This window comes from Pleurodeles waltl, chromosome 12 (genome assembly GCF_031143425.1).
Source record: "Pleurodeles waltl isolate 20211129_DDA chromosome 12, aPleWal1.hap1.20221129, whole genome shotgun sequence".
Lineage (NCBI taxonomy): Eukaryota > Metazoa > Chordata > Amphibia > Caudata > Salamandridae > Pleurodeles > Pleurodeles waltl.
In genome coordinates, this window is record NC_090451.1 from 588,631,687 (window position 1) to 588,659,329 (window position 27,643).

At 51.8% G+C, this 27,643-nt stretch overlaps 1 protein-coding gene across 2 annotated transcripts in view; it reads right to left on the reverse strand.

The window, feature by feature from the left end:
- Positions 1-27,643, reverse strand: part of LOC138268268 (NACHT, LRR and PYD domains-containing protein 3-like) — a 735,713-nt gene that overhangs the window by 620,416 nt on the left and 87,654 nt on the right. For both annotated transcript variants that reach the window (XM_069217756.1, XM_069217755.1), the window contains exon 2: positions 1,261-1,415. In XM_069217756.1, the coding sequence (XP_069073857.1) occupies positions 1,261-1,415 (155 nt within the window). The remainder of the gene's footprint in view (positions 1-1,260; positions 1,416-27,643) is intronic.

Sequence of the window (27,643 nt, forward strand, 5' to 3'; positions counted from 1 at the left end):
TAGTAAGTCTTCCACCATTTCAAGATTCCCGGATCCACATTGTCAACCTTATTAGTCCTAATATCTCCCTGGCAAAGCACCAGTAACTCTTCCTGAAATCAAAGAGACCTTTGATTTGTTAATAGGATGCTCTGCTCCCCTTTCTTCAGTGTGTGCTTTCTGCCCATCCCTCAAGAATGTCAGCAATACACATTTGCTGTCTGGGGATTGCGACCCTCAGCTGGCCTAGCCTCTCCAGGTTCTTCTTACTAAAACGGAACCCATAGACCCCATTGACTTCCATGTTATGTACCTTACACATGCACGCATGCATCCCAGTTTGTACATGTAAGCATCAAGTGCTCTCTTGCGCTACACACCATACATTCACGTCAAGGGTGAATTAAGTGCGAAGCCTCAGAACTTTACCTGAATGGACCAGTAGGCACCACTTCCACAATACAAGTAAAAAGGTCTGTTAACACTACTGATCAATATGAAACACCAAATGGCTATGCTGCCACAGTGCTCCTGTCACTCAGTGCCAGGTAAAGGCAGCAGCCCTCTGCCATCACAAGGGTAGCACTTTGGTGAGCCCCTCATAGTCCATCAAAACCAAATTACCTATCAATATGCCTAGGCCAGGGCGCACAAACGTGATTCATGTCCATTCATAATCAAGAATTATTACCAGGGGTCCAGATATCTATGCAGCGTGGGCACTTAGGGCAGGGGTCATGCATGGCACAATGTAGTGGACATTTCTGTCCCAACAATTAGAAGTTTGCCTAAACAGTGACAATGAAGGATATGTAGTGAATATTACTTGTTGCTAATGGTAGTCTTTCAACATAATCAGAGATGAGTAATAGGAGTGACCCAATCCATGTACTAATGACTATGGGCCATATGTACTAACACATTTTCCCATAGACACAGAATGGGTAAAAAGCTTTGCTACATCTGGCCCTATATCCCTTAATATTTTAGGGAAAATCGACTCACTTTAGTTATCAGCTGTGGGTTCAGGATTACAATATATTTGCATTATAGTGAACTGTAGAAAAGTATTTTACTTATGTAAAGAGAGGCAGAAAGTAACAAGTGAAAAGCATACCAATTTTTCAATGGATAAATTGTTAACTATTAATTTTGCCGAGGTATAATATAAACTTTCTTTTTTTATTTGATTTGGACTTATTCTGAGACAACTCTTTCACTGGACTGGTGTGACAGCACCCTGAAAAGCATATACTCTGAAAGCACCCCTGTGAATCTTACCTCATACTCATGAGAAGTAATGACCTTCTTGGCAAATAAGTGAAATCCAACTGCATGGACCAGCCCTTCAAAGGCAGCTTCCAGTCGTGGTCGGTAATGTTCAGTCAGTCTACGAAGATGAAGGTCTGAAAATCGTGTCAGTAGACTTCCAGTAGCTTAAATGGCAAAAAGAGAAAAGAAAGCGTTATTCGTATCTGCAACCACGATTACCTGTCAACCCCCATTTGGAGGCCCACTGGGCAAACAGGGGCAACACGGTCCCAACCATTGTTTTAAGGGTTTTAACCACTAATGTCCTGTTGTCCATTCTGCAAAGAATCTGCAAACTAGGCCAATTACACTATCATCATACGTGATTCTGACGTTAGCGAGGGAGAGCAGCCAACAGCTTCTGGGCGAGATAGCACAGGGGACAAGAGCTCAGAAATCAACAGTCAACCAATAACCACAATAACACATTATCCAGTTATATTATTGTATTTTAGGTAAAAGAAAGTACTTTAATCTCAAAGCAAAATAAATGCTACACAGCACAATTATGGTTGTAATTCTACTTGCAATTTTCAATGAGGTGTTACACCTCTTTGGTGTTCTCTCCCCACTATCTGAGTTTCCTAATGTGTACAGCCTGTGGTGTAAAACATGCGTAATGGCATGGATTAGGCACAAGTGCAGTTCAAACAGAAGTACCTTAATGTCTAGATGCACAAATCAGTTCAATTAACTTTAACCCATCCAAGTCCACCCAATAAATGTTGTATGTATTGGTGACAGAATTCTTCTGTCCTCTCAGTCTCTTATTCCACTCACAATTAGGATCCACTATTACCTGTGTCACTGTTAGTGTAGTTCCCGTTTGATGGTGAGGGTGGTTTGCTTGTTGTTTCCACTACTGCAGTGGCATCCCTTGTACTTCTGGGGGCCACAGCAGAGACCTCATTCAGAAACTGGCTACTGGGCAGAATCAGCAGGGAAACACACTTGATGGCCCTCAGCTTACCAGTAACGGCCTCCCTGCAGGGTGCAAACATGAGCTTCGATAGAGCAGGTGCAGCCTTTAGGCCGCTAGACAGCAATTGGGCATCATAGCAGTTGTGGCCTTTGGACTAATCAGGGCTTCAGCATCAGCGAGGAATCTCTAATTCCGCCTATGGCAACAGCCACACTATTCTCTTGGGGCACATGGCAAAATACCCAACATCATGGTGATAACTTTACACTTCAAAGTCTCAGCGCAGTTGATGGCAAGGACTGCTTGATGAAACTGGGAGAAGCTTCCCAACACAATTTGCTTCTGGCTTCTCTCCTTTTTTATTACCTGCTCCCTCTGGTTGTACCTCATGGAAAGAACACGCTGGGCTTCACCTTCTGGACAGCCCCTCCTCCTGCAGGACCAGACACACGCCTTCCTTCTCTCAAAACGCAGGCAGGCTTTTAGGATCTAGCCAGACCGGCAGCTCCTTCGACAGAAAGTGAAGACTGCTGGTGATGTCTCCTCACCGCTGGGAGAATGGCTGTCATCCTCACTGCATTTCTAAGGATAGTCTTCTGTCTACCCTCACTCACTTTGGCGACTGGATCTTCACCCTCCAGTTACAAGAAGGCAATCATTACACTTTCACTGTCTGGTGACACTGTATTCACCATCCTTCTTATGCCATGCTAAATCAGCTGTGATCCCACATGGATCCCAATACTCCCAGTACTCTAAATCTCGCCCTACTATCATACAAGAGCTACACCCTCATTGCATATCCACACCCTCAACACACTCAAAGAATGTTAGCTTAATAACCTAAGGTTCATGTAAAAGTGTAACCCAACATTCAAGGTGTCAGTAGACTGCAATCTCATTGACAAAGAGAAAAAGGTCTGGTCTAATGATTCATAAAAACTTGCCACACTTCCACCAACATGCTTTAATAACACCTAATCACTCTCATAGTTTTCCTTTGCAAATGTTACTTGCTGTTGATAATTGTAAGAACTTTGGCCCTCATTCTGACCCTGGCGGTCGGTGATAAAGCGGCGGCCAAGCCGCCAACAGGCCGGCGGTCTAAAATATGCAATTCTGACCCTGGCGGGAACCGCCAACACAGCCCGCCAACTTAACACTCCGACCGCCACAGCGGTACAAACAAACAGCGCGGCGGTTCCCGCCAACAGCCCGGCGGCAGACAAAGTACCGCCCACCCTATTACGACCCACCAATCTGCCACCTTTTCCGGGGCGGGAGCACCGCCGATAAGAACACAGCGGAAACAGACTACGAACGGGAAAACGCTCACCTCTACGCACTCCACGCGAGATTCCGGCAGTATGGAGCCAGAGTTACAGGTCATCCCCGCACTCCTATTCCTCCTCATATACCAGGAGCACGCCCGGCGGCGCGGAAGACATCGGTGAGTACTGCACCTACGACACAGGGGAGGGAAAAGATTACCGGCACACACCCACCCACCCACACCCACTACAACACACACATCAATGCATTCCCACAGATCACTGTCACAACCCACAAACCACCCCCCTCCGAAATAATGCAAAGACCAAAAGAAGAGATCATAAACGGGCAGATATATTTAAATATGTACGCCATTAATCCCAAAAAATAAATAAACTATGTACAAAATATATACAGCTACTAAATGTAGTCCAACCACTGTCCGTGGATCACAGGGGTCCTGTGCAAAGGGGCAAGGCCCAGTCCCACGACAAGAACTCCACGGAGAGAACACTGCAGGGGCATCAGAAAGAAAATAGGACAGGCACCTCAGGGGGAAGGGAAGGGGGGGCACCTCAGCCACTTGAGTACACGACGCCAGATCCACGAGGGGACTCCATGACCACTGGGCCATCCTGGGGAGAGCAAAGCCACAGTCCAAACAGTCCATACAGTGGGTGGCCTGCCCACTGGGCCATCCTGGGGAGAGCAAAGCCACAGTCCATACAGTCCATACAGTGGGTGGCCTGCCCACTGGGCCGTCCTGGGGAGAGCAAAGCCACAGTCCATACAGTCCATACAGTGGGTGGCCTGCCCACTGGGCCGTCCTGGGGAGAGCAAAGCCACAGTCCATACAGTCCATACAGTGGGTGGCCTGCCCACTGGGCCATCCTGGGGAGAGCAAAGCCACAGTCCATACAGTCCATACAGTGGGTGGCCTGCCCACTGGGCCATCCTGGGGAGAGCAAAGCCACAGTCCATACAGTCCATACAGTGGGTGGCCTGCCCACTGGGCCATCCTGGGGAGAGCAAAGCCACAGTCCATACAGTCCATACAGTGGGTGGCCTGCCCACTGGGCCATCCTGGGGAGAGCAAAGCCACAGTCCAAACAGTCCATACAGTGGGTGGCCTGCCCACTGGGCCATCCTGGGGAGAGCAAAGCCACAGTCCATACAGTCCATACAGTGGGTGGCCTGCCCACTGGGCCATCCTGGGGAGAGCAAAGCCACAGTCCATACAGTCCATACAGTGGGTGGCCTGCTACTGGGCCATCCTGGGGAGAGCAAAGCCACAGTCCATATAGTCCATAACAGACCCCACTGCCACTGGAGGAGGCAAGTTGGCCAGAGGACATCCTGCAGCCCTGCCCGAGATAGATCCTGCCCTGCCACGTCTGCCAAAGGGCCAGCGGTTCTTGCCCTGAAGGGCCCAGTTCAGCGGTTCTTGAGACGGCGGGGCCCAGTTCAGCGGTTCTTGCCTTGAAGGGCCCAGTTCAGCGGTTCTTGCCTTGAAGGGCCCAGTTCAGCGGTTCTTGAGACGGCGGGGCCCAGTTCAGCGGTTCTTGAGACGGCGGGGCCCAGTTCAGCGGTTCTTGCCTTGAAGGGCCCAGTTCAGCGGTTCTTGAGACGGCGGGGCCCAGTTCAGCGGTTCTTGCCTTGAAGGGCCCAGTTCAGCGGTTCTTGCCTTGAAGGGCCCAGTTCAGCGGTTCTTGAGACGGCGGGGCCCAGTTCAGCGGTTCTTGAGACGGCGGGGCCCAGTTCAGCGGTTCTTGCCTTGAAGGGCCCAGTTCAGCGGTTCTTGCCTTGAAGGGCCCAGTTCAGCGGTTCTTGAGACGGCGGGGCCCAGTTCAGCGGTTCTTGAGACGGCGGGGCCCAGTTCAGCGGTTCTTGCCTTGAAGGGCCCAGTTCAGCGGTTCTTGAGACGGCGGGGCCCAGTTCAGCGGTTCTTGCCTTGAAGGGCCCAGTTCAGCGGTTCTTGCCTTGAAGGGCCCAGTTCAGCGGTTCTTGAGACGGCGGGGCCCAGTTCAGCGGTTCTTGAGACGGCGGGGCCCAGTTCAGCGGTTCTTGCCTTGAAGGGCCCAGTTCAGCGGTTCTTGCCTTGAAGGGCCCAGTTCAGCGGTTCTTGAGACGGCGGGGCCCAGTTCAGCGGTTCTTGAGACGGCGGGGCCCAGTTCAGCGGTTCTTGCCTTGAAGGGCCCAGTTCAGCGGTTCTTGAGACGGCGGGGCCCAGTTCAGCGGTTCTTGCCTTGAAGGGCCCAGTTCAGCGGTTCTTGCCTTGAAGGGCCCAGTTCAGCGGTTCTTGAGACGGCGGGGCCCAGTTCAGCGGTTCTTGAGACGGCGGGGCCCAGTTCAGCGGTTCTTGCCTTGAAGGGCCCAGTTCAGCGGTTCTTGAGACGGCGGGGCCCAGTTCAGCGGTTCTTGCCTTGAAGGGCCCAGTTCAGCGGTTCTTGCCTTGAAGGGCCCAGTTCAGCGGTTCTTGAGACGGCGGGGCCCAGTTCAGCGGTTCTTGAGACGGCGGGGCCCAGTTCAGCGGTTCTTGCCTTGAAGGGCCCAGTTCAGCGGTTCTTGAGACGGCGGGGCCCAGTTCAGCGGTTCTTGCCTTGAAGGGCCCAGTTCAGCGGTTCTTGAGACGGCGGACGGTCTATGGCCAACTGCTAAATGCCTGGTGGTGCCCTCCTGGGCAGCGGGGATGGTGCTCCTTCACTGCCCACCTGGGCTGTGGGTGGTGGGGCCCTCCTGGCCAGCTGGGCTGGGTCCTCCCTGGGCAGCGGCTATGGGGCTGGTGGGCTCTCCCGGGGCAGCTGTGCCGGTTCCTCCCGGGGCAGCGGCTATGGGGGTTGTGGGCTCCTCCTGGGCAGCAGGCCTGCTGCCTGACCTCTCCAACTTGCTGCCCTTGCCCTCCTTAGTCGTCGGCCTGTGGCCCTTTCCTCCCTTTGGAGCTGTGGCTGGTGACTGTCTCTGGGTGGTGTCCGGGGGGGATGTAGAAGGCGGGCTCCTGCGGCGCCCCTTCCGCCTTCTGCTCCTCTTCCCAGGGGGTGGGCTGGCTGTCCCCTTGCTGCTGGGCGAAGATCCAGACATGCGGGCTGGCGGGCTCCAATACCCCTGCACCCTTGTCAAGGGGGCTGCAGGGCTGGTGGTGGCTGAGGTGCTCTTCTTACCCCGACGAGAAGGAGGGGGGGCTCAGGGTCAGGAAAGAAGTTAGTAGTGGCGAGGAAGAGCTTCTTGGGACAATGGAGAGTGGTAGGTACAGTGGGAATGGGAGTGGAGGGAGAGGATGTGGTTGTAGGTGAGTCACGTTTGCTGTCTTTGGGTGCAGGTGCAGGAGGGATAGGCTGTCGTGAGGTGGATGGCTGTTGGGTGGGTGGGTGGCTGCGTTTGTGTGGTGTGGAAGAGGGGGTGACAGACACAGTGGGAGAGGACACAGGGGACGTGTAAATGGCAGTGGGGGTGGTGACTGCACGTGTGCGGACTGGAGTGGAGGGTGTGCTGGTGATGGAAACACTGGCTGATGGTGAGGTGAATGGAGGTGTGAGTGTAGACGTCACAGGGAGGGAGGAGGGAGACGAGGAGGTGGGGGTCACAGAGGTGGTAGTGACTGTTGGCATGTCTGCATCGGAATGTTGCGTGTGTGAATGTCTGCGTGATCTGTGGTGCTTATGTTTGGATGAGCTTCTCTTGGGTGTTGAGGTGTGTGCAGGCTGGTCTGATGGTGTGGGTGGGACAGGCAGAGGAACAGGAGACTGGGAGGAGGGAGTTAGTAGAGGCAGGCAGGAGACAGGGACAATGGCTGCCGTCAGTGCTGAGGCCAGAGCCTGGAACGATCGCTGATGGGCAGCCTGACCCGAATGAATGCCCTCCAGGTACGCATTGCTGCGATGAACCTCCCTCTCCACCCCCTGGATGGCATTCAAAAGGGTAGTCTGCCCAACAATGAGCGTTCGGAGGAGGTCAATGACCTCCTCACTGAGGGCAGCGGGGGTAACAGGGGCAGGGCCTGAGGTGCCTGGGGCGAAGGAGATGCCCGGCTTCCTGGCAGAGCGGGCACGGGGCGAACGCTGAGGGGCTGCTGGGAGGGCGGAGATGGTGCGCTGGGTGGCGGCTGTACCTGTAATGGCGGGGGGCACGGATGGTGCCACCCCCGCAAGGGAGCCCCCTTCCGAGGACGTGTCCGTGTCGCTGCAGGGTCCAGTCGTCCCCGTCGTGGAGCTCCCCTCGCCCTCCGTCTCACTGGTCCAGTCTGACTCTGTGGCATGGCCCTCCTGGGCCATGTGAGATGCAGCTCCCTCCTGCCCCGATGCCACTTCTCCTCCGCCTGATGATGCTGATGCACACAAGCACAGAAAGACAAACAAAAAGGGGGGGGGAGAGAGAAATAAAGGGATATTGATTACATGGATCTCCGGTACAGTTAGCGGACATGACAGACACAGATGCCCCCTGCACTAAGTTGCGCACTTGGGGTCCGCTACGCATTCCGTGGAACATGCCCTACACGCCTAGAGTTGACAACTGCACCCATGGATGACACGGCCCAGGGATGGCTGTACTGACAAACTACTGAGGGTGGTGGCTGGGGACACAGGGGCTTACGGGGGTGCCCAGCCTACAGATATCGTCCTGGCCTAGGGGGACCCCCAGCCCTCCTCCCCCACCCAGACACCTCCACTGCGCGACAACAGAGTAGATAATGCTTGTACTCACCCCCTTGTGTCTGCTGTGCTGCCCTCACGCGCCCATCCAATTCAGGGTAGGCCACCGCCAGGATCCGGAACATCAGGGGGCTCAGTTGACGGCAGGCACCCCGCCTACGTTGGGAGGCCATCCCCAGCAGAGACTCGGCGGTCTTCTTGGTCCCGCGGCGGATGTCCTCCCACCTCTTGCGGCAGTGGGTGCCCCGTCGATGGTGGACCCCCAGGGCCCGGACTTCCTTGGCGATGGCACGCCAAATCCCGATCTTCTCATGGGCGCGGACCTATGTGACACGTACAGGGAGGGAGAAATACCACGTTCAAGTTACTCAGCATTTTCCTTTCCAGTGGCCCAACGCCCCCCATCCCCGCCAGGCCCCCCGCCAGGCCCCCCGCCATGCCCAACATGCCCCCCATCCCCGCCAGGCCCCCCGCCAGGCCCAACATGCCCCCCATCCCCGCCAGGCCCCCCGCCATGCCCAACATGCCCCCCATCCCCGCCAGGCCCCCCGCCAGGCCCCCCGCCATGCCCAACATGCCCCCCATCCCCGCCAGGCCCCCCGCCAGGCCCCCCGCCAGGCCCAACATGCCCCCCATCCCCGCCAGGCCCCCCGCCATGCCCAACATGCCCCCCATCCCCGCCAGGCCCCCCGCCAGGCCCCCCGCCATGCCCAACATGCCCCCCATCCCCGCCAGGCCCCCCGCCAGGCACCCCGCCATGCCCAACATGCCCCCCATCCCCGCCAGGCCCCCCGCCAGGCCCCCCGCCATGCCCAACATGCCCCCCATCCCCGCCAGGCCCCCCGCCAGGCCCAACATGCCCCCCATCCCCGCCAGGCCCCCAAGCCAGCCAGTGGCCCCAAATCCAGATAGAATTAAACTCACTTGTTGGTCTGGAGGACCGTAGAGTAGCGCATACTGGGGGAGGACCCCATCCACAAGTTTCTCCAACTCCTCTCCAGTGAAGGCAGGGGCCCTTTCCCCAGTCGCAGCAGCCATTGTCCCTTCCAGACCGAGGTCACAGCAACACTTGCAGTATAGGTCCTCTCCTGTGAAAGTTCAAGTCGCAAGTGGATAAGTAGATAGAAAATGGCGGTCACGTCCGCGGCGGTGCGTACCGCGGCGGTGCGTCCCGCCACCGCCGGCGCCCTTCGCCATTGGCTCCTGAAACCCATAGGCTTCAATGTTAACCAATGCGGCTTCGCGCCGCGGTCTTCGCCCGCCGCCCGCCGCGGTGTGCCACGCCAGCGCATTGACCTCACATCCCATTGTCACACTTCACAGGTCAGGCAGCCGCCATTTCCAGGGCCCACATGGCTCAATTTCAACTGCGTCACACAGGCCTAGGCCTTGCATAGCCACTCAGACACGCCATTCACTGCATAGAGAATCGTATACTGTGCTAGCTGTGAGTACGTACCTGTGGGTTGCCTGACTGTGTGCTCCATGTTGTCCTTCCTAGGCACCGTCCGCTGGGTTGGGCGAGGAGACGGATGAATCCTCCCGTGTACCGACCGCTGGTGGACCTGTCGACAATGGAAGAACGCCACATTATCCTGACCTACCGTCTTAACCGTGCCACTATCCATGAACTGTGTGCCCAGCTGGAGCCCGACCTGATGTCCCCCATCCGCCAACCCACAGGGATTCCCCCTCTGGTGCAGGTCATGTCAGTACTACATTTCTTGGCAAGTGGGTCATTTCAGACAACCGTGGGAATTGCTTCCGGGATGTCTCAGCCCATGTTTTCAAAGGTGTTATCCAGAGTGTTGTCTGCCCTGATGAAATCCGTGAGGAACTACATCATTTTCCCTGAGGTGGGCGAATTGGCTACAGTGAAGGGTGATTTCTACGCCCTTGGACATATTCCCAACGTAATTGGTGCCATTGATGGGACCCATGTGGCTTTGGTTCCCCCAAGAGACAGGGAGCAGGTGTACAGGAACAGAAAAAGTTACCATTCAATGAACATCCAGGTGGTGTGTTTGGCTGACCAGTACATCTCGCATGTAAATGCCAAATTCCCAGGGTCAGTGCATGACGCCTACATCCTAAGGAATAGCAGCATCCCTTACGTGATGGAACAGCTACAGAGACACCGTGTATGGCTAGTGGGGGACTCTGGGTACCCCAACCTGTCGTGGCTACTGACCCCAGTAAGGAATCCCCGGACCAGGGCAGAGGAACGGTACAATGAGGCCCATGGGCGTACTAGGAGGGTGATCGAACGCACCTTTGGCCTCCTAAAGGCCAGGTTTCGCTGCCTGCATATGACAGGTGGATCCCTAATGTACTCACCTAAGAAGGTGTGTCATATCATCGTGGCCTGCTGCATGCTTCACAACCTGGCTTTGCGCCGCCAGGTGCCTTTCCTGCAGGAGGATGGTCGAGACGGTGGTGTTGTGGCAGCGGTGGAACCTGAGGAGAGTGACGAGGAGGAAGACGACGGGGCTGAAACAGACAACAGGGACAGAATCATTGAACAGTACTTCCAATAGGACACAGGTAACATTTCAAAGATAATTTAGTAAATGTTAACTACTCTGCAGCATCTCTGCTGCCTGTCTATTTGCCCCAGTGTATGATGACTGAGTTTTGGCTTTTCCCTCCCTATTTCAGATCTGGGGTCCCCACTACGAGTCCTGTGCTTCGTTTCCCCATGGACTACAGCTTTGTGGCAGCTGTTTGTTGACTTCACCATGTACAAGGACATATTTGCACTGTCATGTCAATTACAATCTATTGAAATCACAGCCAGACTCCTGATATTTTGGTGCAAAATAGGTGTTTATTGAAGTGCTCAAAATGGGATGGGTGGTTTCAAGTGGGTGGGGGCTATGGTGAAGGAATGTCCATGGCAGAGTCCAGAGTAACAGTCACACAGGTGCATTGTCCAGAGGCCTGTGGAGAGATGGAGCATGGGCAGTTCGAGGATGGACAGGGTGACAATGTGGGACAGTGGGATGACATCAGGTGGTATCCATTGCTGGCGGGGGTCTTGACATCCTACTCTGTCTTGCGAGATCTCAGGGCCCTCTTGCGGGGTGGTTCTTCTCCTGCAGGAGGTGGGGGTCTGGTGGGCTGCTGCTGTGCGGGGGCCTCCTGTCCACTAGCGCCGGCGGAGGTGGATGGCTGTTCTTGGTCCAGGCTAGTGGCAGGGGCCCTTGGGTGTTGTTCAGTGTCCGCCCTGCTGTTTACGAGGTCCTGCAGCAGCCCTACCATGGTAACCAGGGTGGTGTTGATGGCTCTGATGTCCTCCCTGTACCCCCGATAGTGTTCCTCCTGCAGCACCTGGATCTCCTGGAACCGGGCCAGTACCGTCGCCATCGTCTCCTGGGAGCGGTTGTATGCTCCCATGATGGTGGTGAGGACCTCGTGGAGAGTGGGTTCCCTGGGCCTCTCCTCCCCCCCCTGTCGCACAGCTGCCCGCCGAGTTGCCCTGTTTCCCTGGGCCTCTGCCCCCTGGCCGGTGTGCCCACTACCACTGCCCCCAGGTCCCTGTTGTTGTTGGGGTGGTGGGTTATCCTGGGTGCCCTGTAGTGGTAGACACACCGCAGATTGACGCGCCCTGGAGACAGAGGCATGGGCCCGCTGGGTGGGAGCTGTGCTGGTGTTCCCAGAGGGGTTAGGGTCTATAGTGGCCTGTGCCTGTGTGAGGGGAACCGACTGTCCAGAGGTCCCCGATGGTCCGGGCTGGTCATCGGTGTCCAGATCGACAGAGCTGCTGTCATCGCTGACGGCCTCTTGGGTGGGGGGTGTGGATAATTCTGGCCCCTCCGCCGCGGTGTGTTGACGGTCGGGTCCTGCAGGGGTATAGAGGTATGGTTATAGTTTCAATGTGTGGCATATGGGTGTATCTGTGGGTTCCCGTGTCCCCAAGTGCTGGCATTCGTGTGTGGGTGCTTTTGTGAGGGTGGCTTGTGGGGGGGATGTGTATATGCATTGGGCATGCTTTGGTGATGGGTGTCCATGCTTAGTGGACGCATGCAGGCCTAGGTTTTGGGATGTGTGGGTTGTGATGGTGAGACATTGGCGGGGAATAGGTGTGCTGGGGGTGGGGGTGAGGATGGTGGTGGGGGTGAGGATGGTGGTGGGGGTGAGGGTGGGGGTGAGGATGGGGGTGGGGGTGAGGGTGGGGTTCGAGGATGGGGGTGAGGGTTGGGGTCTGATTTGGCATGCAGGTGGGGGGGAAGCAGTATTGAAGCTTCAACTTACCAGTATCCATTCCTCCGCCGACTCCTGCGAGGCCGTCAGGATGCAGGATGTTCAAGACTTCCTCCTCCCATGAAGCGAATTGTGGGGGTTGAGGTGGGGGTCCTCCGCCAGTCTTCTGCACGGCGATGTTGTGCCTGGATACCATGGAACGCACCTTCCCCCGTAGGTCGTTCCATCGCTTCCTGATGTCTTCCCGATTTCTGGGGTGCTGTCCCACTGCGTTCACCCTGTCGACAATCCTCTGCCATAGCTCCGTCCTCCGGGCAATGCTGGTGTATTGTATCTGTGTGCCGAACAGCTGGGGCTCTACACGAACGATTTCCTCCACCATAACCCTGAGTTCTTCGTCTGTGAAGCGGGGTTGTCTTTGGGGTGCCATGGGGTGGTGTGTATGATGTGTGGGGTGGAGTATGTGTATTTAAGTGAGTTGAGTGTGGTGGTGTGTGTTGTTTTGTGTGTGGATAGTGTGTGGGTGATGGTGTTGAGTGGCTGTGGCTGTTATGTTTTGGATGCTGGTGTCTCGCTCTTGTCTTCTTTACAAATTTTTAAGCGTAGGGGTTTGTGGGTGATGTGGGTGGGTGTTTTATATTGTATTGTGTGTGTGGGAGTGGTGTGTGTATGTGTATCAGGTGTGTGGGATTCAAATCGTCCAATGTGGGTGAGTTTTGTTCGTTTGTGTGTATTCTGACCGCGCCGGTGTGTCCCGCCAATGGAATACCGCGTTTGAATGACCGCCGCGTGGATTCGTGGGTCGTAATGGCATGGGCGTATTTCTGTTGGCGTGGCGGTGGAGGTTTGGTCACCTCCACCTTTCCGCCGACCGCTGGTCTGGCGGTCTGTTGTGGCGGTCGGATTTTCGGAGGTTTGCCTTCTGCGGGTCAGAATGACCGTGGCGGGTTTCCGCGACCGCGGCGGGATTATGGAGGATTTCTGACCGGCGGTAGGCGCCTTTTACCGCCGAGGTCAGAATGACCACCTTTATGTGCAAGTGTATAACTTGCTTAGATGTTTCACACAGGTTTACTAAAACCCTGGTGTGTGGGTATTTCAGGGGCCAATTTATGAGTGCATATTTTCCCTACATTTTTACCGCAAGTACTCTAAAAGCAGATCACACCAATACCTCACAGATATTTTCTGTGTGCTTGCATAACCTACTTAGCTTTTCCATGAGAGTGATGCAATAGAAGTTATGGGCCAGATTTACTAAGCCATTGCATTGCGCTTGCGTCACATAAGGAGACACAAGGCAATGTAAGGACTTAAGTGAGATGTCCTAGGCCATGCAAAGCCATATGGTGTGGTTTTGTATGGCTTAGTACATTCAGAGTAATACAAGGTAGCATATTGTTGCCTTGTTTTCCTCTGAATTGGGAAGGATTTCTATGGATGGAGCAATCCCATGCATGCACCCATTGATTCTGATGCAATCCCATATAAGCATGGTAAACCTGGGAATGCATCAAAATAGTACGTCTTCCCTACAGAGATGTAAAGAGGAGAAATGTCTTCATTTCTCCTTGTTATTTCCTCTTTCTATGTATGCCCAGTTTATACACAGAATTACACAACATTTAAGTGTTTTTCATCATTTGTGTGACAATTACTTGCATCAGAACTCCTTTCGGTAGATCACAGGGCATGCAGGGGCTTCCGGGCTCAACTGTGGAGGTTGAGGACTTTTACTTCTGATTTCCTGGGACTCTATTCACAACAGATTCTGAGTAACTGGGCCAAGTACCACTTCTGCATATGACTTGCAGGGTTGCGTGGTCCAAGCAGTGCAATGCTCCCTTTGGGGGGCAAGTCTGGATACAGGGTAGTGAGCACAAGCTCACAACCCCAGATGTGCACAGTAGCAGCAATAAATCATTGTCCAGCCAAATGATCACTTTTATGAAAAAAAAGAAATATTTTCTTTCTACCTCTACCCACACAAAGGAAAAATATGACATTCACAAACAATAACACAATTTCCCTTGAAGTCAGGGTTCTAGTGTTTCTTTCACGGTTCCTTGGCCCACTCTCTCCTCGCGTTCGTGATAGTGGTTATATTGACAAAATCCAGGATATGCCCTACTAATAGTCTGAGCCTCAAGAGTCCACTTTGACTCTCAGATAAAGTCAGAGTACTAGCTCCACAGCATTTCTAGAAGCAAGTTTCCACGGGGCTGACAGACCTGAAACAAGGGGTGGGGGTGAAGCACAGAGTTGCACTCCGCAGAATTCGGTAGAGTTACAAAAAACTCAGAGGGATTCCGTGAAGTTCCGCCAGGCCCATAATTAACGTAATAAGCTGCTGATGTCATAATGCATATTAGGCACACAGTTCACGCTTCTGATGTCACAATGCATACTCGGCACGCAGCTCACCCTATTGATGTCACAGTCCATTCAAGGCACACAGTTCACGTTTTAGGATGGGGCTGGTTAAAGGTAGCCATTATGGATAATGTGGAGCCCACCCCCATTGCCTTTTTTCTACTGAGAAGCTTTGGGCCCCATGAGCTGTTATTTCAATATACCCCGAGAAAAAAGCAACGTACTACGCTTTGGCGATTCTTCAAGTCTTCAGTAGTGATTAGCGAGTAAAAGCTGGAGGAGCAGGTCAGTAAGTCATTAACAAATAGCAATAGAATTACCACTAAGCCACAGTTAATGGTCTCTTTTTCTGGACACCGGCAAACTCCGCTACTTAGCGGATGATGCAGTTTTGGCAAACTCCGCTGTTGATGCAGAGCGTGGAGTGCCAAAAACTCTGTGAACTCTACGGGCTGAGCACAGTTTGCTATCCACATCTACCTGAAACTAGCTTTACCCCCTCCAGGAGGTGTGAAGCATTCAGCATTCCTAAGTGCGCCCAGTCTGTAGGCATTTGCAGCAGCTGCAGCCAACTTCAGGTAAGGTGGCCGCATGCAGCCTAGGCAGCTGAACTCAGTGGGTGTAGCACTTGAAGGGACAGGAGGCTTTATGCTGATCCTTCTGAGGAGTAACTATTTGTTAGGTTCCTGATGGGGTGGCTAACATGAACCTGTTCTGGGGTCCTTGCATCAGTAACAGTACTCTCATGGTGTCCTCACCTCTCCAGTGGGGCAGAATGGTGGCAGTCATTAGTGCTCCTGGTGACCCCCACCGGGAGGGGACACAAGGAGGGTGCCCCTACTGCCCTCTGACCCCTAAAACGCCCCTAAATCTAGGATTTAAGGGCCTCCCTGAAAGCAGCTCACCAGATACCTGGCAACCTGACAAGAAGAATGACTGCTTAGCTGAAACCCCCAGCAGAGAAAAAGGAAGACAACAACTGCTTTGGCCCCAGCCCTACCTGCCTTCTCCTGCTTCCAAGTACCTGCAAAGACCAGCAACGAGTCCAGCAGGACCAGCGACCTCTGCCCAACTCCAGAGGACTGCCCTCTGCACCCAAAAGGACCAAGAACTCCCGCGGACAGCGGCTCTGTCTCCGGATGCGTGAGTCTGGACCCCTGTGCACGGCCCGTGTCCAGGTGGTCCACCCAGCAAGAGAGGGTGCCCAGGCGATGGCAAGAAAATGCCCACCCTGGGTTGACCTCTCCACCCCTTCACAACGATGCCTGCAAAGGAAATCCCGCTGATCCCCTGACCCCGAAGCTTCGGACGAAGATATCCAACGCCTAAAGACACACTGCATCCGCGGCCCCCAGAGGCCTTGGAGAATCCAACCCTTGGTGCCTCTACGTTCAGCAGGAGGCCCTCGTCCCTGCCCGACCAGTGGTGTGCCCGAAACACCCCCCTGGACCTCACCTGCAGCCTCTGAGTGACCCCCAGGGTCTCCTCAGAGACCAGCATTGAAAACCCAATGTCCCATTTGCACCCTGAACCCGGCCGCCCCTTTGCCGCTGAGGGTGTGTGTTTGGTGCCTACTTGTGGCCCCTTCAGTGCTCTTCTAATCCGTCCTGGTCTGCCCTCCAAGCCGCAGGTGCTTACCTGCAGGCAGGCCTGATTCAGAGTATCCCCTGTCTCCTTAGGAGCCCACAGTAAATTTGCTCAACTTTGACCTCTGCACCCGGCCTGGCCCGTGTTGCTGGTAGTGGGTGTTTCGGGTTAACTTGAACACCAACCGGTGGACTTCCTAAAACCCAGAGACTGAAACTGTAAGTGTTGGACTTACCTGGAAAACGATCTAACATTTCTTACCCTCAGGAACTGTTTCTGAAAATTGTACTGTGTCCATTTTTAAGACAGATTATTGCCAATAATAAAAAAACTGTATTACTTACCTATTTCAAACAAAGTACTGTTGATACCTGTGTGAAATATTAAACGTTTAAGGTACTTACCTGCAACTTGAATCTTGTGGTTCTAAAAATAAATTAAGAAAATATATTGTTGCTATATAAAAACCATTGGTCTGGAGTGAAGTCACTGAGTGTGTGCTTCTTCTATTGTCTGTGTGTGCACAACAAATGCTTTGCATTATCCTCTGATAAGTCTAACTGCTCGACCACACTACCACAAAAGAGAGCATTGGCATTATCTACTTTAGCCTCTGTCAAGCCTCTGCGGAACCCCTGGACTCTGCACACTATATCTCACTTTGATATAGTATATACAGAGCCAGCTTCGTAGACTGAAGTGCCCACTCCTCTGCTCCCTCTTCCTCTTGAAAAGCAGTCTGTCATAGCAGGTGTGTCTCCGAAGCTGACAGTCCCATAACATAGGCCATGGGAGTGACAAGAGTTGACAACTGGACATCAGCCACAGTGATATGTGATTCAAAGGGTTGGTCCAGGGTCCCCAGGCCTACTCTTTATGAGGCTCTTATAAGCCCCATCTCCTTCCTGGGATGTGCCCAGGCCCCTTCCTTCTGACCGCTCACTGAATCAAGAACACCCTTTGAAGTGTACAGGGGAGGCCTGGTCCACCCCTCCTCAGTATGTGTACCACCCAGCTTACAGAAATGGAACAATATACAAATCTGTCTGGGGGATCTTTCCACCTCCGCTCCATGTTTCACCATGCAGGTCTGGGTCTCCCAGAATGGAACCCAGGGCCCTCCATGTATTGTACCATTCACAGGTATACATATATCCGGAACATTTATACAGCATACATGCACTGTAATAATAAATCCCTGATTACCTGTGAGGGTCTCAAGACGGTGAATAGTAGGCACTGGGAGATTAAGGGGGTGATTCCTACCCTGGCGGTCATGGACCGCCAGGGCAGGGGACGGAGGAAGCACTGCCAACAGGCTGGCGGTGCTTCAGGGGCCATTCTGACCGCGGCGGTAAAGCCGCGGTCAGAAAAGGGGAACCGTCGGTTTCCCGCCGGTTTCCCGCTGCCCCAGGGAATCCTCCACCTACATCCTTGCAACGCCGCCATGGGGATTCCGACCCCCTTACCCCCCTAACAGAGCCCCATTGAGATTTTCAGTGTCTGCTTGGCAGACACTGAAAATTGCGACGGATGCAACTGCACCCGTCGCACCCCTTCAACTCCGCCGGCTCCATTCGGAGCCGGCTTCATTGTTGAAGGGGCTTTCCCGCTGGGCCGGCGGGCGGCCTTCTGGCGGTCGCCCGCCGGCCCAGCGGGAAAGCCGGCATGGCCGCCGCGGGAGCGGTCATTCGGCGGTAACCGCATGGCGGGCGGCGACCGCCGCCCGCCGCGGTTGGAATGACCGCCTAAGTGATTTGCCCACAATCACAGGATATTGATTGAACGCTGAGACTTGAACCTGGTCCCCCAGCTCTAAAGTCGGCAGACCAGGCTGTTATGCCACATCCTTTCACCCTGTACAGTACTGTCTCCTCCATGTACTATATCACTCACACGCATACATACATTCAGCAAGTGCATATAACATGCACATACTCCCCAGCACTGTATCATTTATGTACTGTACCACCCATAGGCAGGTAGACATCTAGCATATGTAATTAACATTCATGCGCTGTACCCTTCATGTAATGCACCACTCACAGGCACACACAGCACACAAATTTATCATGCACGCACTGGAAAGCACTACATTCTTCAGGTACTCTACCACTTATAGTCACATGTGCATCCAGCACATGAATATAACATGCACGCACTGCTCAACACTGCACTATCCCTGTACTGCACCCTTCCCAGACATACATACACCCAGCCCAGATATATTACTTCAGTGCTGCACATAACTTCACAACAATATGATATAGACCAAGGGTGAATTAAGCACACAGCAGCAGAACATTAAAAGTGACTAAGCCTGTAAGCCACACTCCAGAAATACAGATTAACAAGCATTGGCAAAGCAAGTAGGGTTTATCTATGCAAGAGCTATTGGCTTTGCCAATGTGTTTGAGCCATGTTGTACACTAGCGTGGCTGCTGTTCAGCATGGCTAAAAGTTAATTGTTTAAAAGAGCGTGCTGTGGAGTGTCGTAGAGTTGTGCAGAGTGGAGTAGGCTGGCACAGAGTGGAGTAGCACAGAGTGTTGTGGAGTGCCATAGAGTGGAGGATTGTTTAGTGGCGCAGAGTGAAGAGGAGTGTCATGGAGAGTCGCAGAGTGGAGTGTCATGGAGTTGCGTGGAGTGTTGTGAAATACAGCTGAGTGTTGTAGAGTGGAGTAGAGTGGCGTGGTATGGAGCAGAGTAGAGTGCTATGGAGTAGAGTGGAGTGGAATAGAGTGGCTTGGCATAGAGTGGTGTATGGTGGCATAGAGTGGAGTAGAATAGAGTAGAGTAGTGTGGATTCAATTAGAGTGGTGTGGAGCAAAGAGGTGTAGAGTGAAGTAGAGTGGAATAGAGAGGCATAGAGTGGAGTAAAGTGACAGAGTGGAGTAGAGTAGGGTGGCTTAGAGAGGAGCAGAGTAGATTACTTTGGCAAAGACAAGAGGGAAGTGTTGTAGAGCTGGGTGTCATGGAGTGTCATGCCATACAGTTGAGTAGAGTATCATAGAGTGTTACAGAGTGGAGTAGGACATAGTGGAGTGTCGTAAAATGAGTGTCTCAGAGTGGAGTAAAGTGTCATAAAGTGGAGTAAGCTGTTTAGGGTGGAGTAATGTGTCATATAGTGGAGTAAAGTGTTGCTCAGTGGAGTAGAGTGACAGAGTGGACTGCCATAGAGTAATGTAGACTGGCAGAGTGAAGACGCATACACTGGCGTGGAGTAGTGTAGAGTGGCGCAGAATGGAGGGGCATGGATTGGAGGGGCGTAGATTGGAGTAAAGTGTTATAGAGTGGAGTGGCATAGCATAGAGTGTAGTAGAGTGACATTTAGTGTAGCAGAGTGGAGTGGAACAGAGTGTTGTATAGTACCACAGAGTATCACGGAGTGGAGTGTCATACGTGACGTAGAGTGCAGTAGCATAGAGAGTTGTAGAGTGGAGTGGCGTAGATTGGAGTGAAGTAGAGTAGAGTGGAGTGACGCTGGATGGCGTAGAGTTCTGTAGTGTGTCATAAAGTGAAGAGGCATAGGCTGAAGGGGCAGAGATTGGAGGGGTGTTGAGTGGAGGGGTGTAGAGTGGAGGGGCATACGATGGAGAGGCATAGAGAGGTGGGACTAAAGTGTTGTAGAGTGGATAAGCATAGGGTAGAGTAAATAGTCATGGAGTGGAGTGGCCTAAGGTGTCATGAAGTGTGATAGATTGGCATGGAGTGTTGTACAGTACATAGAGTGGAGTAGAGTGATATAGAGTGGAATGACAGCGTGGAGGGGCATAGAGTGTTGCAGAGTGGCATGGAGTGGCAGAGAGAGAAAGGTCACAGAGAGTTGTAGAGTGCAGTGTCTTAGAATGGAGGGGTATAGAGTGAATTGGCGTAGGGTGGAGTAGAGTGGTGTATAGCTAAATGCCATGGAGTGGTGCAGGGTGGAGTGGTACATAGTTGCATGGAGTAGAGTACAGTGGAGCAGCATTGAGTGAAGTGGAGTGGAGTGTCATACAGTGGAGTTATATAGAGTGGAGGGCATAAAGTAGAGTGTCGCAGAGTTGAGTAAAGTGACTGAGAAAGGACTAAAGTGGCATAGAGTGGCATAGACTGGAGTGGCGTAGCTTATAGATAATGGGGTTTATTCTAACTTTGGAGGAGTGTTAATCCGTCCCAAAAGTGACGGTAAAGTGACGGATATACCACCAGCCGTATTACGAGTTCCATAGGATATAATGGACTCGTAATACGGCTGGTGGTAAATCCGTCACTTTTCCGTCACTTTTGGGACGGATTAACACCTCCTCCAAAGTTAGAATAACCCCCAATGTGTCATAGATTGAAGTGGCTTAGCATAGAGTGTCGTAGAGTAATGTAAAGTGGCATGGAGTATAGTAGAGTGGAGTGGCATAGAGTGTTGCAGAGTGGTATAGCGTGCCATAGAATGGAGTGTCATATATGGGCATAGAGTAGAGTGCATGGAGTATTGTAGAGTGGAGTGGCTTAGAGTGGAGTGGTGCAGAGTGGCGTGGAGTGGTGCAGAGTGGCATCGTGTTGCAGAATGCAGTGTGTGAGTGGAGTAGATTGGAGTGGATGTACAGTATTGTGGAGTGGAATGTCAGAGTGGAGTGGCACAGTGTGGGGTATCAGAGTACATAGTGTGGAGTGGCATACATTGGGGTATCATAGAGTAGAATAAAGAGTTGTGTAGTGGAGTGGCATAAAGTGTTCTAGAGTGGCTTAAAGTATTATGGAGTGGAGTGGAGTGTTGTAGAGTGGAGTGGTGCAGTGTCGTACAATGAAGTATCATAGAGTGGCCTAATGTGGCGTGACATAGAAGGGCATAAGGTGGAATGACACAGTGAGGTGTCTTAGAGTGGAGTGTTGTAGAGTGAAGTAGAGTCGCCTTAAGTGAAGTGGAATGGAGTATCGTAAAGTGGAGTAGAGTGGCGTAGAGTGGAGTGGTGTAGAATGTCATAGAGTGGAGTGGGAAAATGTAGACTGGCATAGATTGTAGTGGTGTAAAGTGGAGTAGAGAGGCCTAGAGTGGCATAGCGTGGAACAGAATGGAGTAGAGCATCATAGAGTGAAATGACAGAGTGGAGAACAGTGTTCTAGAATGTCATAGAAGGGAGTAGAGTGGAGTGTCATAGAATGTCAGAGTCAGGCAGAACAGTGTGTTGTAGAGTTATGTTTCATAGAATAAAGTGACCTACAGTGGAATGGCATATAGTGGAGAAGAGTGGAGTAGAGTAGCATAGAGTGGAGAGAGTGAAGTAGAGTGGAATAGACTACACTGGCATAGAGTGAAGAAGAGTGGAATAGAGTGGTGTAGAGTACAGTGGCATGGAGTAGTGTAGTGCAGAGTGTTGTGGAGTGGTATGGAGTGGCATAGAGTGTCAAACATTGGAGGGGTGTAGAGAGGCATAAAGTGAGTAGAGTGGAGTGGCTGAGTGGAATATGCATGGTGTGGCGGCAGTGAACTGCCATTATAGACAAATGTCCAATTCACAAAGATAAACTTAGACTTTTGGTCTAAACTTAAACCAAAAGTCTAAACTTACGGCTTTCAGTATTCCCAAAGGGCATTTACAAGTAGTATCTTTACGTCCGCACTGGGGGTGGAATCTCCACACTAGGGGCGGAGTCTCCACACTCAGGGTGGAGAATCCGCATTCAGGGCAGAATCTTTGCACTCAGGGCAGAATCTCTGCACTCAGGGAGGAGTAATTGTTATTTCAAACACCTGCAGACAAATAATACCATCTGCCACCCTGCACTACAAAACACTTAAAAGGAGCACACACTTGAGGCTCTGGTCTTTCCACACCAGCACTGTGCCTGCCTACTCTGTGCCTGGAAAATCTGACATCAAGTTACCTTTCAGAAGGGTTACACTGTGGAGGAGACAACCACAATGCTCAAGTTCATATTGAGGCACTACAAAAGACTGCATGGGCCCCCCCCCTAAAGCAACAGTGCCACACAGAAGGCAGCCCTGTGGAAGCTTTTGGCTATTGCAGTCATCGCATTGAACGAGGATGTCCGTATAGTCACAGACCTCAAGAACAAGTGACAGGATGAGAAGATGCGGGTGAATGAGAAGTACAGCACAAGAGTCAGCCAGAGGTATCCAGGCTGGACCAACTCGAACCCGCCTCCATCTCACCTAACTTGAGAGGGATGTCCTTACCACTGTCCACCCCCACCTGATCCCTGGGCTGTCTGTGAGTGATGACCACAATGTGGAGCCAGGTAATATGTGGTGAATCTAACAGTGACACTGAAAGATAGTTTTCTGTGGTGAACTACAAATTTAACTATGGAGTTTGTCCCAAAAATTTATAAATGGCATGGTGAGTAAGAGCCTCATGGGTCTTGTTCAGTCCATTATACTGCAAGTCCCAGAATCCTTTGTGATGGAAATGCCAACTTCAAATTCCTCAGGCCAAAACAGTGGCCCATCACTGCGGGTGTATTCACCTAACATTGGTAAATGGCAATAGATAATCTGCCTCATTCAATTACCATCACTTTTGGCATGTAGATGCAATTGTGTAAATATGTGACAAGTTGCACATATTCACTATGTTTGGGTTATGTCTGGTGAAGTTTCCCTTTTATTGCCACATCCAGTCAGAGTAAAGTAACCCACTGCAGCAGACGTCCTTGCCCTAGCAGGGAGGCAACATCATAAGGCACATCAACCCATACCATCAGCACAAACTGGTACGTAAATATGTCCAAGAGAGGGTCCAAACCCCTACATTGTGATCAGACAACCCATGGATGTGTTACATAGAATATTTCAGCAGTCCTAAACCTTTTAACTGAACTAGGTAATGTGCATCACGTGTCAACTCGAATGTAAACTGAAAACACACATATCATTGTAGGGCCTGTGACACTGTCCAGAAAACCACAGCCCATAGCAATTTCTGCTACACATACGAATGTGACATCTGGTCGGGCATCACAAACTGGCAGGATGCAGGACCCTGATTAGTATACATAATAATGACTTTATAAAATACTCCTAAAAAGTGGACTAACTGTCAGCTGTATGTGGTGTGTGCCTAATATCACTGTTGTCTCTCATCTCCATGTACTCACATATGGCTCATAATAGTATATCACTTTATAACATGTTGTCTAATAAAAAGGCTACTGGTATGATTTTTGGTGTGGTAATTGATTTATATGAGGGCCGCGCTCATGCCAGCTGGGTTGCATTTAGGAAGGGAAGTTGGGGCTGGCTTAGGTGGATGTAGAGGAAGTGAAACATATAAGTCTGGTGGAAGAACTCCACAACGTGAAATCAGTAAAGGTGGGGACTGTCCAAGCATCTCCACTTGACCAACATTTGTGATTCCAGCCAAATTTAGATTTTCACTTTGTCCCCTCTACCTCCATAATCACATTTAACCACTTCTGTGCCAGGGATGGAATGGTTACGTCTGCAGCACAGTGCTCCTGTGCCGAGGACGTAACCATTACGTCCTGCCACTGGCCCACGGGGGAGCACTAGCTTGGCAAGGGTCTGTGAGAAAGTAGCCTCTTTCTAGCCTTGTTACCCCCACTTTGGGCCTGTTTGTGAGTGTATGTCAGGGTGTTTTCACTGTCTCACTGGGATCCTGCTAGCCAGGGCACAGTGCTCATAGTGAAAACCCTATGTTTTCAGTATGTTTGTTATGTGTCACTGGGACCCTGCTAGTCAGGACCCCAGTGCTCATAAGTTTGTGGCCTATATGTATGTGTTCCCTGTGTAGTGCCTAACTGTCTCACTGAGGCTCTGCTAATCAGAACCTCAGTGGTTATGCTCTCTCATTTCTTTCAAATTGTCACTAACAGGCTAGTGACCAATTTTACCAATTTACATTGGCTTACTGGAACACCCTCATAATTCCCTAGTATATGGTACTGAGGTACCCAGGGTATTGGGGTTCCAGGAGATCCCAATGGGCTGCAGCATTTCTTTTGCCACCCATAGGGAGCTCTGACAATTCTTACACAGGTCTGCCACTGCAGCCTGAGTGAAATAACGTCCACGTTATTTCACAGCCATTTTACACTGCACTTAAGTAACTTATAAGTCACCTATATGTCTAACCTTTACCTGGTAAAGGTTAGGTGCAAAGTTACTTAGTGTGAGGGCACCCTGGCACTAGCCAAGGTGCCCCCACATTGTTCAGAGCCAATTCCCTGAACTTTGTGAGTGCGCGGACACCATTACACGCGTGCACTACATATAGGTCAATACATATATGTAGCTTCACAATGGTAACTCCGAATATGGCCATGTAACATGTCTAAGATCATGGAATTGCCCCCTCTATGCCATCCTGGCATTGTTGGCACAATTCGATGATCCCAGTGGTCTGTAGCACAGACCCTGGTACTGCCAAACTGCCTTTCCTGGGGTTTCACTGCAGCTGCTGCTGCTGCCAACCCCTCAGACAGGTTTCTGCCCCCCTGGGGTCAAGCCAGGCTTGTCCCAGGATGGCAGAACAAAGGACTTCCTCTGAGAGAGGGTGTTACACCCTCTCCCTTTGGAAAATGGTGTGAAGGCAGGGGAGGAGTAGCCTCCCCCAGCCTCTGGAAATGCTTTCTTGGGCACAGATGTGCCCAATTCTGCATAAGCCAGTCTACACCGGTTCAGGGACCCCTTAGCCCCTGCTCTGGCGCGAAACTGGACAAAGGAAAGGGGAGTGACCACTCCCCTGACCTGCACCTCCCCTGGGAGGTGTCCAGAGCTCCTCCAGTGTGCTCCAGACCTCTGCCATCTTGGAAACAGAGGTGCTGCTGGCACACTGGACTGCTCTGAGTGGCCAGTGCCACCAGGTGACGTCAGAGACTCCTTCTGATAGGCTCCTTCAGGTGTTAGTAGCCTCTCCTCTCTCCTAAGTAGCCAAACCCTCTTTTCTGGCTATTTAGGGTCTCTGTCTCTGGGGAAACTTTAGATAACGAATGCAAGAGCTCATCCGAGTTCCTCTGCATCTCTCTCTTCACCTTCTGATAAGGAATTGACTGCTGACCGCGCTGGAAGCCTGCAAACCTGCAACATAGTAGCAAAGACGACTACTGCAACTCTGTAACGCTGATCCTGCCGCCTTCTCGACTGTTTTCCTGCTTGTGCATGCTGTGGGGGTAGCCTGCCTCCTCTCTGCACCAGAAGCTCCGAAGAAATCTCCCGTGGGTCGACGGAATCTTCCCCCTGCAACCGCAGGCACCAAAAAGCTGCATTACCGGTCCCTTGGGTCTCCTCTCAGCACGACGAGCGAGGTCCCTCGAATCCAGCAACTGTGTCCAAGTGGCCCCCACAGTCCAGTGACTCTTCAGTCCAAGTTTGGTGGAGGTAAGTCCTTGCCTCACCTCGCTGGGCTGCATTGCTAGGAACCGCGACTTTTGCAGCTACTCCGGCCTCTGTGCACTTCCGGCGGAAATCCTTTGTGCACAGCCAAGCCTGGGTCCACGGCACTCTAACCTGCATTGCACGACTTTCTAAGTTGGTCTCCGGCGACGTGGGACTCCTTTGTGTAACTTCAGGCGAGCACCGTTTCACGCATCCTCGTAGTGCCTGTTTCTGGCACTTCTCCGGGTGCTACCTGCTCCAGAGAGGGCTCCTTGTCTTGCTCGACGTCCCCTCTCTCTCCTGGTCCAATTTGCGACCTCCTGGTCCCTCCTGGGCCACAGCAGCGTCCAAAAACGCTAACCGCACGATTTGCAGCTAGCAAGGCTTGTTGGTGTTTTTTCGGCAGGAAAACACTTCTGCACGACTCACCACGGCGAGAGGGATCCGTCCACCAAAGGGGAAGTCTCTAGCCCTTTTCGTTCCTGCTGAAACCTCAGCTTCTTCTGTCCAGTAGAAGCTTCTTTGCATCCACAGCTGGCATTTCCTGGGCATATGCCCATCTCCGACTTGCTTGTGACTTTTGGACTTGGTCCCCTTGTTCCACAGGTACCCTAGATTGGAAATCCACAGTTGTTGCATTGTTGGTTTGTGTCTTTCCTGCATTATTCCTCTATCACGACTTCTTTGTCTTTTGGGGAACTTTAGTGCACTTTGCACTCACTTTTCAGGGTCTTGGGGAGGGCTACTTTTCTAACTCTCACTATTTTCTAATAGTCCCAGCGACCCTCTACAAGGTCACATAGGTTTGGGGTCCATTCGTGGTTCGCATTCCACTTTTGGAGTATATGGTTTGTGTTGCCCCTATCCCTATGTGTCCCCATTGCATCCTATTGTAACTATACATTGTTTGCACTGTTTTCTAAGACTATACTGCATATTTTTGCTATTGTGTACATATAACTTGTGTATATTTGCTATCCTCACTCTGAGGGTACACTCTAAGATACTTTGGCATATTGTCATAAAAATAAAGTACCTTTATTTTTAGTATAACTGTGTATTGTGTTTTCTTATGATATTGTGCAAGTGACACTTGTGGTACTGTAGTAGCTTCACACGTCTCCTAGTTCAGCCTAAGCTGCTCTGCTAAGCTACCATTATCTATCAGCCTAAGCTGCTAGACACCCTATACACTAATAAGGGATAACTGGGCCTGGTGCAAGGTGCAAGTACCCCTTGGTACTCACTACAAACCAGTCCAGCCTCCTACAGGGTCTCTCCCCAAGGGGGGATTTTTCTTAAGGCCCTTTCTGTCCCCCACCAGAGGGCAGATCAGCCTATTTCAATTAGGCCGATCTGCCCCCTGGACAGGCAGAAGCTACTAGCCACCAGGGATCATTTTTTTCTGTTTTTTAGACGTGGGGGATTTTTTTTTTTTGCGATAATTTCACTACCTTAAGCAAGGGTCGCTCCCCTGGGGGGCAAATTTATTTTAGGCCATTTCTGCCCCCTGTGGGGGCAGATCGGCCTATTTTAATTAGGCCGATCTGTCCCCAAGATGGGTAGAAACCGCTAGGCACCAGGGATTTGTTTTTTGGTTTTTTACAGATGGCGAATGACCCCTTTGGCAAGGTTCGCTCCCCTGGGGGCAATTTTATTTTAGGCCATTTCTGCCCACCTTGGGGGCAGACTGGCCTACTTTTCTTAGGCCAATATGCCCCCAAGAGGGCCAGAAACCACTAGGCACCAGGGATTTTTGATTTTTTACAGTTGATGGTCAATTGGTTAATCTGGTTGTAGGCCATATATGTGTTGATAAATGTGTATTAGCAGGACCGTCTGTGTAAATAGGTATCATGTTGAGAGCACAGCTAATCACCTACCAATGTAACTTCAATATTTGGAATAAAGTAAATATAATGAAACACACAACATAGAGATGTAGATTTTTCAAAATTTTATCTGAGATATTACTTCAAAAAGCTTCACATTGGAAAGGAGAAAGGGAATCAAAT